At 43.2% G+C, this 16,650-nt stretch overlaps 1 protein-coding gene across 4 annotated transcripts in view; it reads right to left on the bottom strand.

Annotated features, from left to right (window-relative positions):
* Positions 1–424: 424 nt before the first annotated feature.
* The window catches only part of LOC147440826 (protein CLP1 homolog), a 39,374-nt gene continuing 23,148 nt past the window's right edge, over positions 425–16,650 (bottom strand). Inside the window, exons 3-10 of one of the 4 annotated variants that reach the window (XM_086482646.1) lie at positions 2,847–2,927; positions 2,529–2,770; positions 2,313–2,451; positions 2,175–2,231; positions 1,715–1,849; positions 1,448–1,644; positions 1,224–1,268; positions 425–1,084 (exon numbers count right to left, since the gene is read on the bottom strand). In XM_086482646.1, coding sequence (XP_086338772.1) covers positions 997–1,084; positions 1,224–1,268; positions 1,448–1,644; positions 1,715–1,849; positions 2,175–2,231; positions 2,313–2,451; positions 2,529–2,770; positions 2,847–2,927 — 984 coding nt within the window. In that variant the 3' untranslated portion in view covers positions 425–996. Of the gene's footprint in view, positions 1,085–1,223; positions 1,269–1,447; positions 1,850–2,174; positions 2,232–2,312; positions 2,452–2,528; positions 2,771–2,846; positions 2,928–16,650 lie in introns of all 4 variants that reach the window. The other 3 variants (XM_086482648.1, XM_086482647.1, XR_015184288.1) reach the window with 3 other exon arrangements.

The following is a 16,650-nucleotide window of genomic DNA, read 5'->3' as shown; positions in this document are numbered from 1 at the left end:
ACAGGAAGAAAACACGTTATCCACTTGATTAAAAAAGAGCTACATATATAGAGTAAGAACCTTCCATGCAAACTAACTGTGCTAACTGCATGCCATAAAAGCTGTTCCTACAGGTTGCCACTTTCTGAACCAGAGTGGGGCTTGGAACCCAACACTCTATTGGGCTGTGCTAGAAGAAAGAACTTTTGCATCTTTATCCTAGCACAGTGAACAAAAAGTTTCAATTGTGCCACATAAGAACCAAATTTTATTTCTCGTTGAGCATGTCATGCCACATCAAATTCGACTTAGCTACAACATTGTCTATTTCTAGGGTCCAATTGACCATATACAGTCTTGAAATCTATGACACCGAAGAAACATATGGCACCAAGAAAATACATTTTTTGTATCTTCCCTCATCAGCTCGTATTACTCCACTATGTCCGACTCAATAAGTTATTGACAAGAAACATGACAACCATCGGCGGTCCATTCCTTGTCTAATACATGACCACCCAAACAATAAGTCTTTTCACCCGTTACTCATAGAATGTTAAGAGCCCAATGAATAGCATATGTTACATATTACCCCTCCAATAACACACAATACAAAACGTACAAGTGCTGGCTGCTTGTTTTGGAAGAGTGATAAGAGGTCAGTGTCTCTCACCAAGTTGAATCTCACCATGGGAATGACTACCTACCATCCGATTATCAAAACTACTAACCATCAAATTAGGGCTTTGGCTACTTCAGAGTAGTTTGAGCTCTGAATGACAAGTGCTTGTAGGTGAGTAGGTGCAATGGGAAGCAAGATTTCAGCAATTGCAATGGAAATTTGAGTTATGGGCACGTGATAGATTTACGCTGACAACTGGAATGTTAAACCTCAAGCGCCCCTCAATTCTGTTAACAGATCTTCCTGGTAAGCTATATGGTATGCTCGTCTTTGGCTATTGAGTGATAAATGCAACACTCATGATTCGATCGTTCGTGTGAAGAGCATAGCAAACCTCATTGGTCCGACCAGAGAAGTGAGCCTTTTAACAGAAGGTTGTTTGGAAGGCGACCGGGGCAAGGTGCCACATACCACAGCCTTTTACTGCAACCAAAAACATTACTTTTAGTGTGCATATGCGTGAGCGGGATGAGTCGAGCATAATTATGTCACTTAAGCCGAATGAGCGCACATAAGAGTCAAACAAATGATCATATGAAGAATGGGCCTCGTATTTGCATACCTTGTGAAATCTACTTCAATTATGTAGATGAACCCTGCAAGAATGCTGCACAGCCAACAAACAAGAAAGGGTCAGAATACAACATAAAGCATGTATGTCAAGGTTTTCTAGGCACATTTAAAACAGGCATGCATAACTGATTCAAGAATTTTTGTAATCTCTCTTTGTGATATAACTCGACAGTACAACAACAACAATGCACGCATGCATCGTCAAAAGCCTGCCTTGATAATAATTGCCGAGGCTCTTTCGCATATGAGACTGCAAGTACAGAATAAACGAGATCCTGACTAATCTTAACAGGACTTAGATGCATGGGATCCACACCGACACACGAACCAAATTGAAATATATGTATGTCACTGAATCGAATGGAATTCTGTTGAGGCAGCAACGTGCTGGACACACCATAGAAATATTCCTGCAAAGGAATCAAAGAGGAGCAGTGAAACGTTAATCACAACTTGACAACAGAAACAAAAAGACATTACTTTCATTTTGGAGTTCCTCGTCCACTGCCTCAACTTCTGATCACGAGTAACAACTCCTTCAGATTTACAGATGTATATTATATCCATACTGAGCCTGCCTTCAAACTCGCTCAGTAAGTTCTTGTGAAGCTCCTTCTGAACAAAGCATTCCCAATGAGTGATGCTAAAAACGGGAGTCTATAACATAACAAATCTCAAGCATCGCTTTTGTAGAGCCAAAGCATCTTCCCCTCTTTGTGCCAGTTCCAGGTGGAGTGTATCCTAAAGCCTCAAAGAACGAACAATCACTCGAAGGGGCACACCTTGAACTAACCGTGCAGCCAGAATGGATCATACAGCTAGACACCCTAAACAGGTTTTGACATGATGTCTGAAATACACCTGGAACTGGCAAGCGGAAAACGTTTAATCTCCTACTACAAGCACTGCATACACTGATGCTTATCGATAGAGGCAATACCTGTCCCAAAACAAGAATAACATCTGCATTGAAACTATCAATTGCATCTAATAGCAGCTGAAAAGAAGCAACAGAACCACGTGAGAATTATGTTAGCAAAACATGAAGTTAATGGTGTGGTGAAGGACTTCATCTTACCTTGTAGCCAAGATCGTTGACCCAGCCCATCGTATTTATTATCATTCCTGCACTTTGTTTCTCTGGATGCCTTTTCAGTTGTGAGACTGATGAATGGGCAAGCTCTGTCATTAGAGATTTGTAAAGATCTGGATTCCCTCTGCAGGAACCCATTTTGCATTTAGTCAATTATTAGTGTCAACAACAAGTGATTGCCTATGATACTTAAGGCCTTACTTCGGACTGGTATGACCGTAAAAATAGACAAGGGGAGCTTCTAAAGGGAAGCCATTCACAGGATCGACAGGCTCATCAACAAATATTGCAGATATTGTGCCTGGAATGGTGAGTGCATTTTGTCCAAGATCCAAATCAACAAACAAGGGCTTCCGTCCTTGCTTTGAAGTCCATCCTAGGAGCATTTTTGAGAGACTGCTCTTTCCAGAATCTGTAGGGCCTACCACAATCACTCTTGGTCCCTGCATTTAAACCAATCAAGCACTCTCAATATTGGCAAAAATAAAACAACACACGATCTTTGAAGAAAATACTGACAAATGAAGATGCCCCTTTTGCAGCTTGGTCCCGCTTGTTCTCCAGAAGATGATGTACATCCAGATAGCTTTGCATTGGTGTCTACAAACCATAATAATCTCTCTCTCTCTCTCTCTCTCTCTCTCTCTCTCTCTCTCATTGACAGGATGAGGACCAGGAGAGCAGGCATTTATGATTTTATACATGCCAAAGATCTGCTTGCAGAGCTTCTAGCAGTGATGTTCAACCGTGCATGTGCGAGGGCCTACCTAATACTTGGAGTTTGTCTACTATCGTACCTATCTTCAAGTCAGGGGACCCTATGGAGCCTGGGAACTACCGCACTATCATGATTGGACACACATTGGCACGGTTGTACGCATCCATCCTTGAGCAGCAGTTGAGTAGACGGGCAGAGAGAGGGTGTACGGGCAGCAGGGCAAGCGGGTTTTAGGAGAGGTTTCTCTACTCGATCATATTTTGACACTCAAAGCCATTATTGAGGGGAGATCACATGGAAGACGGCTCTATTATTGCTTTGTGGATTTCCGCAAAGCCTTCGATACAGTGCCCAGAGCTAGATTGATGCGCAAACTACAAGAGATGGGAGTACCCACCACAGAGTTGCTTTGGGGAATCATGGCTCTATACATGTCAGTAGTAGGGCATGTACGCACTTCAGAGGGGATTTCTAATTCGGTTCACTCCACTATCGGGGTGAAACAGGGCTGCCCACTATCTCCTACACTATTTGGTATGTATGTGGATAAGGTTTCTAACTACTTTGAGAATGATGGTGATAAGAGGAGCACAATTGGCAGGGACATGGATCCCACGATTGTTATATGCTGATGATATTGTGTTGACTTCTGACTCCCCAGAGGGGATGCAGTGTCACTTCGATGCTTTGTAAACATTTGCTCATGATAGTGGATTGTCTGTTAACCTGGGGAAAACCAAGATTATGGTGTTTAACACCACACCACAGTGGGTCAGGAGGTCAGCACCCACATTTACATATGGCCAGGAGACGGTGGAGTATACACATCTATAGATCTATCTTGGGATAGTCTTCAGTGGACCGGTGTTTTCATTGAGGAGAGCAGCAGAGACTAGACTGATGAGAGCTTATGCAGCCTTGGGAGGATTGGAGAGGATGTGTTCGCAAGTTTAGTTTCAGGAACCTCAAACAAAGCTCTAGCTTTTTGGCTTCAACTGTGCTTTACCATGGCAGATCTGGTAACACTGATGGATGAAGATGTATGGAGAGGCCTTTAGTCTCTACGATCTCTCGCATGATTCCGGCTAAGGCGTCAATGCCACATGTGATTATTCAAGCCAAGCTAGCTGCCTATCCTCTCGTAGTCAAAGCACTTACTAGATCAATATCCTTCATGCATAGTTTATGGACCTCCCTAGAGACAGATATGTTCGCCTAGCCCTTTTTGATGGCAATTCTATAAGCCCATAATGCACAAAGCAACTCTGAATCCCAAGTCTTCTCATGTGTTTAGGTCATCTTTGTCAAGATTTTCACCAACTCTCCATTGAACCTTTCATTGGGACCATTGCATTGTGGATAATAAGGAGAATTGTACCTGTGTTGTATATTGAGCTTTTCGCATAGGAAATCAAACAGCTCTCCTCTAAATCCTGGTCCTCTATCTGAAAGTAGTTCTAGTGACACACCAAATTTGCAGAATATATGCTCATATACAAACTTTCCCATTTCTTTACTAGTAATTTGTTTGACAGCTTTGGCTTCTGCCCAACGTGACAAATAATCCACAGGTGTCAAAATGTAAGCATTTCTTTTGCTAGTCATGGGCAAGGGTCCAACAACATCAAGACCCCATTTTTCAAACACATCAAAAGCTAGAATTGTCTTTCGTAATTCAGGCTTCAAAATTCTCTTCCCCATTTTTTGGCAAGACAAACAAAACTTGTACCAATGGTTAACATCTCGCTGAATACTCGGCCATACATAACCTTCTTGCAAAATCGTATGCAACATGATTTTCATGGCAAAATGACCTCCACAAGATCCCTCATGATTTTCTTCCAGAATCTTGTAGATTTCCTCTTTCCAGGGCACACGACGCAATACTAAATCACTTTCTTTCATGTAAAGCACATCATCAAGCATTTTGTACTTTCTAGCTTTTCTTATAAAAGCATACTTTTTGGAGAAATATAGACCTTCAGATAAAACACCTGTCATTCAACAGAAAATCCACCTCCTTTCATAACACTTCCCTTTCATGATCTAAAGAGGCATTAGCTCTCAACACAAACACACAAGTGATCATTTCTTGGGCAGCGTCATGAGCTTCCTCATTTTGAGACCTTTCAATATGCGGCAAACTCCATGCTTCCACCTTTTTGAGTAATAATTTCACCTTGAGGCATAAATTTTTCAATTTAGGATTCTTATTCTTCCATACTCCCAATACTTGCTTCTGAAGCAACAAGACATCTCCTTTGATTTGTAGGCGTCTAATTCCCAACTGTAAACAGATGTGCAAGCCATCTTCAAGAGCCATGTACTCTGCTTCATTGTTACTTTTTGCATCAAGTTTCAGCCCTTGTTTCCTTACAAGTTTTCCTTGTGCATCATAGATGACAATGCCTCCCAAAGCAGCATCATGACTTCTTCTATAAGAGCCATCAAAATATAACAGTGAAGCATCAGATATGGCATGAGTCTCGAATTCCTTCTTTTGCACCACCTCTTCCTTAACCAAAACAAGAGTTTCTTTATAAGAGAGTAAATCCGCCAAGGTAGCCCGAGTACTCTCTTCTACCAAAAAAGTGAACTGAAACTCTTGAAGTTCAATAACCCATTTCATCATTGTTTTTGATATATTCGAATTATTAAACAATTAAGGAAGCAATGTATAACTGGTGAGAAAAGTGACCGACTTTTGCAACAAGTAATGTCTGAATCATCTGGAAGCATAAACCATATTGATCATCACCAATTCAATTTCTAATAATCTCTTTCATGAGGAATCTTCACTCTCCTAGCATAATGAACAAGCTTCATATATTGAGATTCCTTCCCCTTTTGCAATAACATGGCCCCAATGGCATCATCTCCCACTGATGGGTTAACATACAAACTCCATTTCCCTGTTAGGAGCTTGCATAATAGGTAGTGTACTCAAAACTTCTTTGACTCCGTCAAAAACATCTTCACAATCACGTGTCACAAAGTGATGGCATGGCTACCGACAGCAAAAACCCTAATTTCTGCAAGAAACCCTAAAAATCCTACAAACCCTAATTTCTGTAAGAAATCCTAGTTTTAAAAAACCCGAATTACTCGAAACCCTAACCCTAACTGTTGGCTGGAAACCCTAATCAAGCGAAAATGCCACGTGGCAGCAAGTACAGATTTTCGAGATTTACGAAGGAGAAAAGCATCAGCATGGGAGACGCTATTGCTGCTTTTTCTCTACGCAAATGGCCAAGGGGAGAGAGAAAAGATGATCTGCTTTATTTTGCTCTCATTGAAAGAGAGAGAGAGAGAGAGAGAGAGAGAGAGAGAGAGAGACTGCTTTTGATTTTTAAGCTTTTGGGGCTCTGCTTTTCGGCATCCCTTGTAATCTTTATATTCGCGTTGAGGGCCTCACTTCTCAGAGCATCTGGACGCAGAGTCTGAGAGTGAAACCCTAACCGCTCTTTGTACTTTGACATTGATTTAATACATAAAGAAATACCGACAGGGGCGCCAGTCTTTGGGGCCAATATCTCTAGGCACGGAACTCCGCCGAGCCAATGCAAATCTATTGTTATCTGTGAATTGTTTTTAAGTGGTTATTTGGTGCTATCGTGATTGATTCTTGACTTGGAGTGTCCAAGTCTGTTACAGTGGTATCAGAGCACGGCCGATTTCACTTCTACGGGAAATCCGATCCCCTACTTTTTTTTCCGCGGCACCTATGGCTTCACGCAAGGATCAGTCGACTCCCTTTGTATCTGGAGATGCAGCCAGGGATCACAACGAAGATTCCGGCAGAGAGTATGGCCCGCCTCGGCCTACTCAAGCGGAGCAAAGAGAGATGAAGCATCGTCAATTGACAAGCGATGCAACAAAGATGATGCAAAGAGAGATGAAGCGTCGTCAATTGATAGGCGACGCAACAAAGATGATGCTCAGTTTTGCGAAGGATCCGAAATAGGCAAAATATATGAGCGAGAATTCTTTTCAGGAAGTGCATGCGCAGTGAAAGAAAACCACTACACCACCCCGGAAACCCGCTCTCAAGAAACCTTCTGATCACAAACAGTATACAGAGAAAGAACTAGAAGAGGTGGTTGATGCACGGATTGCTCAGCTTTTTGACGCGCAAAAGAAAGCCAAAAAGCACGACAAAAAGCAGAAGAAAAGCATTGACTTCCCGGGATAATTGGGTCCAGTTCTTCTTCTTCTTCTTCTTCTTCTTCTTCTTCTGATTGTTCTTCTAGCTCTTCATATTCGAGCGAAGAAGACACAAAAGGTAAAAAGCGAAGCAAGAAACAAAGCTTCGGAAAGGGCAAGAAAAAGGCAAAGAAGGCTAAATCTCGCCCAAAGACTGACAGTTCCACTGAGGACTCGTCTACAGACAACTCAGATTCTGATGACGGAAACTTTTATGCGAACAAGAAGAATTTTTACAAAGCCAACCAGTATGACTTTCTCGAAGATAAAAGCAGGAAATTCCGAGAGTTTAAGGAAGGTGGCCACTCGATCAAGTTTGATACTTTTTCAGGATACTCAGATACTTCGAAGGCTTTGTCTTTTATACAGCAGTTTGACATCGCTTTCGCGGGAGGACGCTACTCAGAGCACTCCTCCATTCGGAGAGCTGCCTCTTACTTTAAGGGGAACGCTCGCACTTGGTGGTCCATGCTTCTTTTAAACAAGACTGCGCCAATTAAATGGCTGAAATTTAAGAAGCTTTTTATTTCTTCTTGGTTGACGCAAGAATATGAATGAGATGTACAAGCTGCTTGGAACCATCTTCGGATGACCAAGAAAGATACCATAAATGCTTACTGTGAGAAATTCTGGAGCTCTTTTCTACCCGCTTCTTCATTCAAGAAGATCTCGTTCAGAGAACAGATTGAGCGGTTTACCTTGGGTCTACCTACAGAGATCCAAGATCACTGCTTGGAACAGAAGTCAGCTTCTATTCAGGAGTTGATGAGTAATGCGAAGCGGGGCTTTGTCATTCACTCTGGCAGTCTGACCTTCCTCACAGATGAGGCCATGACACAACGAGCCGAACAGACTTTTGGGAATGAAAGTAGAAAGAAAAAAGGGCAATCCATAGAAAAACGATGCACGACCCAAGCTTCATCCTGAGGAGAGAGCTCGCTTCATCAGATAGGGGAAGTGCTTTGGATGCGGGGAACATGGACATTTCTCCGCGAAGTGCCCTTAAAAGGCACAGAAAGAACAGAATGCTAAAGACGACGATAGGCCTGAGAGTTCGAGAGCGGCTGAGGAACGTGGCAGAAAAGGCAGATAGAAAAGCAGAACTCGTACCACATGGCGTGGGACCTGCACCGAATCTAATGAATGAAAGTACAAACTTTGCCGCTTTTGGAGCAAAGTGAAGGATCAGGAAGCTATTTTGAAGAAGCCAAGGCCTACTTCTTTTCACTTGGAATTGGCGGCTCGATTTGGAATTACGCCCGACAAACTGACGCCACAGGCGGAGGTAGTTCGACTAGCACCCGGATGGGATATTGCCATTACACCGAGCATTGGCAAAATTCGTTTGCAATGACAGGGGTGTTGAGGGCACGCGAGTGACGTTCTACTCAGGAATCCCTTGGTACCATGAGAACTACGCCGTGGTTGACTATCGGGCCGCGAAAGCGACTTTGACAAATGAAGGGCTCAGAGATTGTACTTGATGACCTTCAATTTCTTTACTCATTCTTTTGGGAGAGAATTGAACGATGGATAAAGGTTGAATATGTTTTGACCTGATCAAAAGAATGCCAAGATTTTTCTCCACACTCATGCCGATTGCTTTTTAGAGGGCCTGAAGATCATACCATTGACCTGATACCTGGAAGCACGTCACCGAACCGGCCGCCTTACCGTGTGAGCCGAGTACAGACTGAAAAGATTATGAACCAAGTGAAAGACCTCTTCGAAAAGGGTCTTGTCCAGCCTAGTACTTCACCGTATTGCTCTCCATTGTTGTTGGATTTGAAGAAAGACGGATCTTGGACAATGTGCATCGATTATAGAGCTCTCAACAAAATCACCATCAAGAACAGATTTCCGATTCCTGAATCGATGATATACTCGACAGGTTACAGGGATCCTCGTGCTTTAGCCGGATTGATATGAAGAGTAGATATCATCAGATCCGAATCGCGATGGGAGACGTCTACAAGACAGCCTTCCGGACTACTTTTTGGATTATTTGAGTTTTTGGTGATGCCTTTTGGCTTAACCAATGCTCCTGCGACATTTAACCGGATGATGGACGGGATTTTTCAAGAGTACAAGCTATTTGCTGGCACTTTCTTTGATGATATCAATGTTTTCTCCAAGAATGAGGCAGAACACAGAGATCATCTGCTTCAAAGATACACTTTTTGGGACACTTTGTCTTAGCAACAGGAGTGCAAATGGATTCGGCCAAGATAGAGATTATATGTGATTGGCCCGATTTGAAGAATGTCCATGAAGTTGGAAGCTTCTTGGGACTGTGTTCGTACTACATGCGGTTCATACGAAAGGTTGCAGAGGTTGCTTCCCCTTTGCATATGTTGATACAGAAAGGAGTCCCTTTCTCGTGGGGATCCACAGAGGTGACTACCTTTCAGACATTGAACAAGAAATTGACTACAGGACCAGATTTGACTTTGTCGGACTTGCAGAAATCATTTGAAGTATATTGTGATGCTTGTGGTCGTAGTCTGGGTGCGGTCTTGATGCAAGAAGGCCATGTCATTGCTTACGACAGGCGATTGTTCTCTAGGCCGGAGATGACAACACAGATATATGAGAAAGACCTTTTCGCGGTTATCCATGCTCTTACTCAGTGGCGGCATTACCTACTCGGAGCGGATTTTACTGATAGCGGATTTATCTCTAATCAGAAGACTCAATGGGAAAAGTACTTACCTTTGGTGGAATTTGCCTACAACACGATACACTCTTCGACAGGGAAGGCGCCATTTGAGATTGTTGAAGGTGCTCCGAAGGTTCCATCCTTCTTAAGCACGAAAGATAAGATCTTTGAAGCGGATGAATATACGCGAGATTTGGATACGGCTTTTGCCACGGTCCGCGAGACTTTGCAGAAGTCTCAAGAATGACAAAACAAGACAGTGGATCGCCATCGTCCGACTTGAAACTGAAGGAGGATGATTGGGTGCTCTTACGTTTTGAGAAGGCACACCTGCGAAAGAAAAAGGGAAAGGAGAGGCTTTTTCCAAAGCTTAGTATGCGATACTACCGACCTTTCCAGATCACTGAAAAGATAAATGATGTCTCCTTCTGATTGAAACTGCTAGATACTTGGAGGATTCACATGCAATGCAGATACTTGGAGGATTCACAATGCATTGCATGTGAGTCTCTTTTAAGGGTGATGTGTCTAATGATGGGGAGCCTGATGAGCAACCCGAAGTGGAAGAAAACGAGGAGACCCTTGTTCCTGAACAGATTTTGGCACATAAGGATACGAAGAAAGGTAAAGTCCGAAGGTGGTTCTTGGTTAAGTTCAAGAACTATCCTGCATTTGATACGAAGTGGATAGAGGAGGAGGACCTAGCAGATACTCCTCGGATTGTGAAACTTTACCTCGATGCTTTTGGTTTAGCATAGTCTACTCCAAATGAAACCCAGAATTCAGATTGGTCAGAGATCTGGTGCAGGGGGATGCACAAGAGGGGAGTCACTACGCTCCTTTGTCAACAGATGCCTTGATTTAGATACTAGAGTCACTGATGTCTGTTTGAGCTTCAGGGATACTGAAAGCTGACAATATTCTGCTGTATGACTTTAATGAAATGCAATTCCTGATTATGATACTGATTTGTTCTTGACTTCTTTTAAGTGCACGAACTGATTGACGAAATGATTGCAGCATTTTGGTCTGATTGATCTCGAATAGACATGGTTGCAATAGGGGTTAGTCAATCGGACATCGATGAGGTCCCGATTGGACCTAGATGTGATTGCTAGCTACATTGCCGATAAATCATGGTCTAAGATCCGAATGAATGTTGAATGTCATGTGATGTCCTGTGATGTCTAGTGATGTCCTGTGATGTTGTGAGATGTGACTGTCGATTTGGTACATGTGCTAGATGTGTGTTCCTAGTACGTAGGTACTAACAGTCAGTGTTTGCTAAGACGGTTTATGGCTTTGGTCAGTTTTACAGGCATAATCACAGTCGATTACAATGCTTTCAAGAGGGGGGTATGTCATAAAGTGATGACGTGGCTATCAACAGCAGAAACCCTAATTTCTGCCAGAAACCCTAAAAATCCTGCAAACCCTAATTTCTGCCAAAAACCCTAATTTCTGGAAACCCTAACCCTAACCCTAACTGCTGGCTGGAAACCCTAATCAAGCGAAAATGCCACGTGGTAGCAGGTACGAATTTCCGGGATTTGCGGAGGAGAAAAGCATCAGCATGGGCGACGCTATTGCTGCTTTTTCTCTACGCAAATGGCCAAGGAGAGAGAGAAAAGATGATCTGCTTTATTTTGCTCTCATTGAGAGAGAGAGAGAGAGAGAGAGAGAGAGAGAGAGAGAGAGAGAGAGAGAGAGAGAAACTGCTTTTGATTTTTAAGCTTTTGGGGCTCTGCTTTTGGGCATCCCTTGTAACCTTTATATTGGTGGTTTAGGGCTAACTTCTCAGAGCATCTAGACGTAGAGTCTGAGAGTGAAACCCTAACCGCTCTCTTGTACTTCGATGATTGATTAATACATAAAGAAATACCGAGAGGGGCGCCAACCTCTGGGGCCAATATCTCTAAGCACGGAACTCCGTCGGGCCAGTGCAAACCTACTGTGATCTGTGAATTGTTTTGAAGTGGTTATTTGGTGCTGTCGCGATTGATTCTTGACTTGGAGTGTCCAAGTCTGTTACATCACGTGTCCACTCCAATGGATCATTCTTAACCGCTTGCTGCAATGGATACAATAACTGTGATGCCAAAGGTATGAATTGAGACAGATATTTAACCTTCTGTATAAAAGTGGCCAATTGTCTTGTATCGTTTGGAGACGACAGCAACAACAAAGCTTCCACTTTCTTTGAATCTGCTTCAATTCCATTTTCTGAAATCACATGTCCAAGAAGCTTCACCCTTGGCTGCGCCAAATGACACTTCTTAGGGTTCAATTGACCCCCGCATTCATCATACCTTGCAAAAGTCATTTCAAGCTTCTGAACGTACTCTTTCCTTGAACTGTATATATAGAAATCATCTATGAATCCTTTGACAAACTTCCCAAGAAACGGGGTAAGGACCCAATCCACTTTTCTTTCAAAAGCTCCAGGCCCATTTGTTAACCCAAAAGGAAGGCAGCAAAAGCAGAAACAACCCCACGGAGTGATAAAAGTAGTCTTTTTCCGATCTTCAGGAGCAAGGATAAGCTACAAACATCCTGAATAACCATCACAGACACTGTATCTTTCAAAGCCAGCCAATGCATCTAAAAGTTTATCAATGAAAGGTAAAGGATAAGGATCTTTCTTGGTCGTTTCTTAGTCGCTGCATTTAATGGCTTATAATCAACGCAAATTCTCCAACGCCCATCTTTCTTTGGAGTGACCACTACAGGGCTCACCCATTCAACATTATCAACTAGCACAATGAACCCTGCATCCAAAAGTTTATCCACTTCTTCCTTTGAAGCATTCATTTGCTCCTTACCCATCCTTCTTAATTTCTGTCTTATTGGCTTTGCCTCTTCAACTAGTTCAATCATCACAAGATCTCCAACAAAACCCCTTATTTCTTGATATGAAGTGATGAAAAGATTTCGAAACCTGTCCAACATTGTTAAGTACTCCCTTCTTTCTCCTTGTGTCAAATCAGTACTCAGCATATTTTGAATTAACTCCTTCACTGGCAATTTCTGTTTACGCTGCATCAACTCCTCAAGTTGCTCTAAACGGCTCGAAGCATTTATATCCCCTGACGCTTGCAATACTTCACCAATTTTTCTCTTCTCCTCGTCCAACAACAAGAATAACACTTCACCCTCATCACTGGAACTAGAAGCAGTGCTACTTTCTGAATCTTCAGAACTGTCTTCACTGGTAACTTCAAATTCCATTTTCACTCACGTCTTCTAGTGCCAAAGGTTGCTTGGTAGTCATATGAAACACCCTCTTTTCACCCTTCTTGCCATACACACAGATTGTGCCCTTGTCCCAATCTTGTGCAACACCAACAACTCTCAACCAAGGTCGTCCTAGGCCAACTGGCATAACATGAAAGTTTACTATAACCTTCACGTTAAAGACTTCAACTTCCAAATTCTTAATCAGCCCCAAACACTTCACTTTGGCATGGTTTGCTGGTCGAATCCTAAACCTAGAGCTTCCACATGTAATGAGACCCAGTCTCTCGACACATGACTGTGTGATCACACAAACTTGAGCACCTCCATCAATGTAGGCCTCTCCCATGCCCACACCTTTGTGCCAAGCGTTCACCACATGACAAATGTCGGGTAACTCTCTCACAGCCAACACTCTGACTTGTCTAGTTGTTTGACCTTCTCCCAAAGGTAAACCTACTATTCCAAACCGTCTACGAGGTCTTCTCTTCCTCTTGACTTTCGCATCTTTCTCTTTCCCTTTCTTCTTACTGGGACCTGGAGCGACAGCCTTTCCTCTCTCTTTTGCCTACGGACATCATATCTTCTTCTTTCTTTTCAACCCGCACAATACCTACATGACCATTAGAGGTTGAGGCCTGATTTTCTTGTTCAGTACCTTGATCTCCCCTATATCCAATGCATAATCATTAGCCCTGTTAGGAATGTGCTTAGGAAGTGGGAACATATTACCTCCCATTCTTGTTGGCTTTGGACAATAAGTGCTGATATGACCAAGTTCACCACAATTATAACAGGTAGGGGTGAACCTCCTTTGCAGCTCAAAAACACCTTGTCCATGACCCGCATTAGCATTAGGCTGAGCTTCACACGGCTGGGCCATTCCTCGACCACGACCACCTCCACCTCGAAGAACACTAAGCCGCAATCCATGCATCATGGCCATCGTGTCTTGCATATTTCGCTTAACCGTTCAGTGTTCGCAACCCTTTGAGCAGATTGGGCTCCAGCCTCTGCTTGATTTCCTTCATTTTGGCCACCATTACATTGCACATGGACCGCTTTCCCGTACTCATTGAATCTTTGAGCTTTCCATTCTTTCTCCCTGGCGATAGCGACTGCTTCGTTGAAGATAGGAGGCCTTTTCAGCTCAACTTTGAACTTCAGACTTTCCTTTAAGTTTGCCACAAAACGGTCCTTCTTTAACATGGCTGGAGGGATTTCATTTCCCAAAGATCGTCCCCATTTATCCCATAAACGGGTGGACTGCATGACAAAATCATCAACACTTTGATTAACCTTCTGAGTGTATCCCAAAATTTCATGCCAAAGTTCATCAGCCACTTCGATGCTCCTGTATTGTGCCAGAGAAGCCTACTTCACACGATTATAGTCCAAAACCACCCCTGGAGTTTGTGCATGCACCAACTCTTCATGATTTTGTAACCAAACGTTTACCTCATCCTGTAAACTGTATTGCAGCAACCACAACAATATAGCTTGATATAGTATATTTCGCAGTAAGCAATTGACTTCCAATTTCTCAATAAAAGTCCGTGCATTCTCATTAGGCAATCCATGAAACTACGAAAACTCATATGCCATGTTATGGAACTCGTCTGCCATGTTCGATTGCCACAACACTTACGTGTGACGTCGAAAGTTCAAGGGATGTCGATGGATCGCTCCAGTACCTAATCCACCTCACACTGGGTAACCCGGCCCCTAGTGCTTGGCTTCACAAAACCTCACGACCCTCCAAAGGCTGCAATCCAATTACACCACCGCCTTAAGTGTTGTCCACAATTTGCACATACATAGGCGGTTGTCCATAAGGGCCCACATCCCCTTTACATTCTCTGGCTGTAGAATATACATATTTCACAAAAATTGGAGCACAAGAGCACTTGCTCCTCCGTGGGGGTACCAAAGCGATGTTAGCGTGCAAACGACAAGGAGAACGAGTGCCTCTATAGCCTTTGCACGAGTCACACCGTCGGAAGGAAGAACTATTGCACTGCTGAAACCACCTGTGATAAGCACCTGTAAAGATTTAAGAAGAACCCTTCTAGCATGAAACACACTTGGAATTAGGAGAAACCAACGACATCTTGACGTAGCTCGTCTCGAGTAGATGTCCGTAGAGTATCCATAGACTAAAAACAGAGGAAAAATGAGAGAGATATGCCATCCGAAGTTGGGGGTGCACTTTCTCTTGCTCAAAAATGAGCTCTCTGGAAAGTTTGCACGTGTTGCAGAGAATTGCAGCTAAAATAATGGGGGCCTTTCTTATCTTTTATCCCCAAAGATTTTCTCTCAACCGACAAGGCTCTCTTTGCAAGCTCCTTTCAATTGGTCCATTTTTTGGCCTTTTTTGGGTAGGAAATGAGGTGTCGATGACCTTTGACCCAAGCTGGGTGCACACATTTTTAGCCATTATGGGCTTTTATGTTTTTTGCACCAGTTACACATTTTCGCCCTATCTCAACCTAAGATTCTATAAATAGAATGCTTAGGGTCTTGTAGTCATTCAAATTGAGATTGTGTATTGAGAGCATCATTTGCAGAGCACTTGTGTTTTCTCTCTCTCTCTCTCCCCCCCTCCAACGTTTTCAGCGCGCACGGCTCACACTGTTTCCACTGCTCACTCACAATGTTGACGTGGCACAAAGTACGCATTTCCGCGTTTTACGTTGATGACGTGGCAACCATACGGATCTTCGCAAGACGCATTGGCTGCTTTTGAGGCCAAATGCTTTTAGAACTTGAAGCTTTTCACGTAGGCCAAGGGCCTTTGAATATGTGCAGAGGGCTCATACTTTGGCACTCTTCCTGGTGAAGGTGCACAGCGCGAGTACCGGCATTGTAGTGAGTTCAAGCAATATAAAGAAATATCCAAAGGGGCGTCAAGGTTTGGGGCCAGTGCTCTCTTGGGGTGGAACTCCGCCACTCCCCGTCTTGTGTGTCGTGCCTCTCTTTCAATTCAGTTGTTATTTGAAGTGCTTAAAGTTGTTCAATCTATTCTTTTCCGTTGGCACGTGGTGCCCGTTCCCGTGATAGCTACAAGGGGATATAGCATGCTGGTATGGGCAAATGGTTTCGGCATGGATAGATTGCCTTTGTTCTGGTACTCCTTGGATGCACCCTCCCTCTCACACGAACAGAGATCGGTAGATTTATATGTCAGGATCTGATTCAGCTTGATAGCAGGAGCACATGGATACAGCCGACACAAGAGTTGGGCACGAAGATGGATTTCTATAGAGAGCATCTTCTCCAACTAACAGAGGATGGATATATGATCACACCGACCTATATGGACACTCATTTATCCCATGGGATACAATGTGCTATTGCTCAGATGAGCACATCATCGCATCAGTTAGAGATTGAGACTGACAAATTTAGGAGAGTACCAACAGAGGCCAAGATTTGCCAGTTGTGTCATATAGAGCCAAAGACAGAGTTACATCACACATCATTGTCCGGTATACTATGAGATACAAGTC

Source organism: Adiantum capillus-veneris, chromosome 15 (genome assembly GCF_014529385.1).
Source record: "Adiantum capillus-veneris isolate H3 chromosome 15, ASM1452938v2, whole genome shotgun sequence".
Taxonomy (NCBI): Eukaryota; Viridiplantae; Streptophyta; class Polypodiopsida; order Polypodiales; family Pteridaceae; genus Adiantum; species Adiantum capillus-veneris.
Note: the sequence above shows the minus strand (reverse complement) of the source record. Positions and strands in the feature narration are given on the sequence as shown.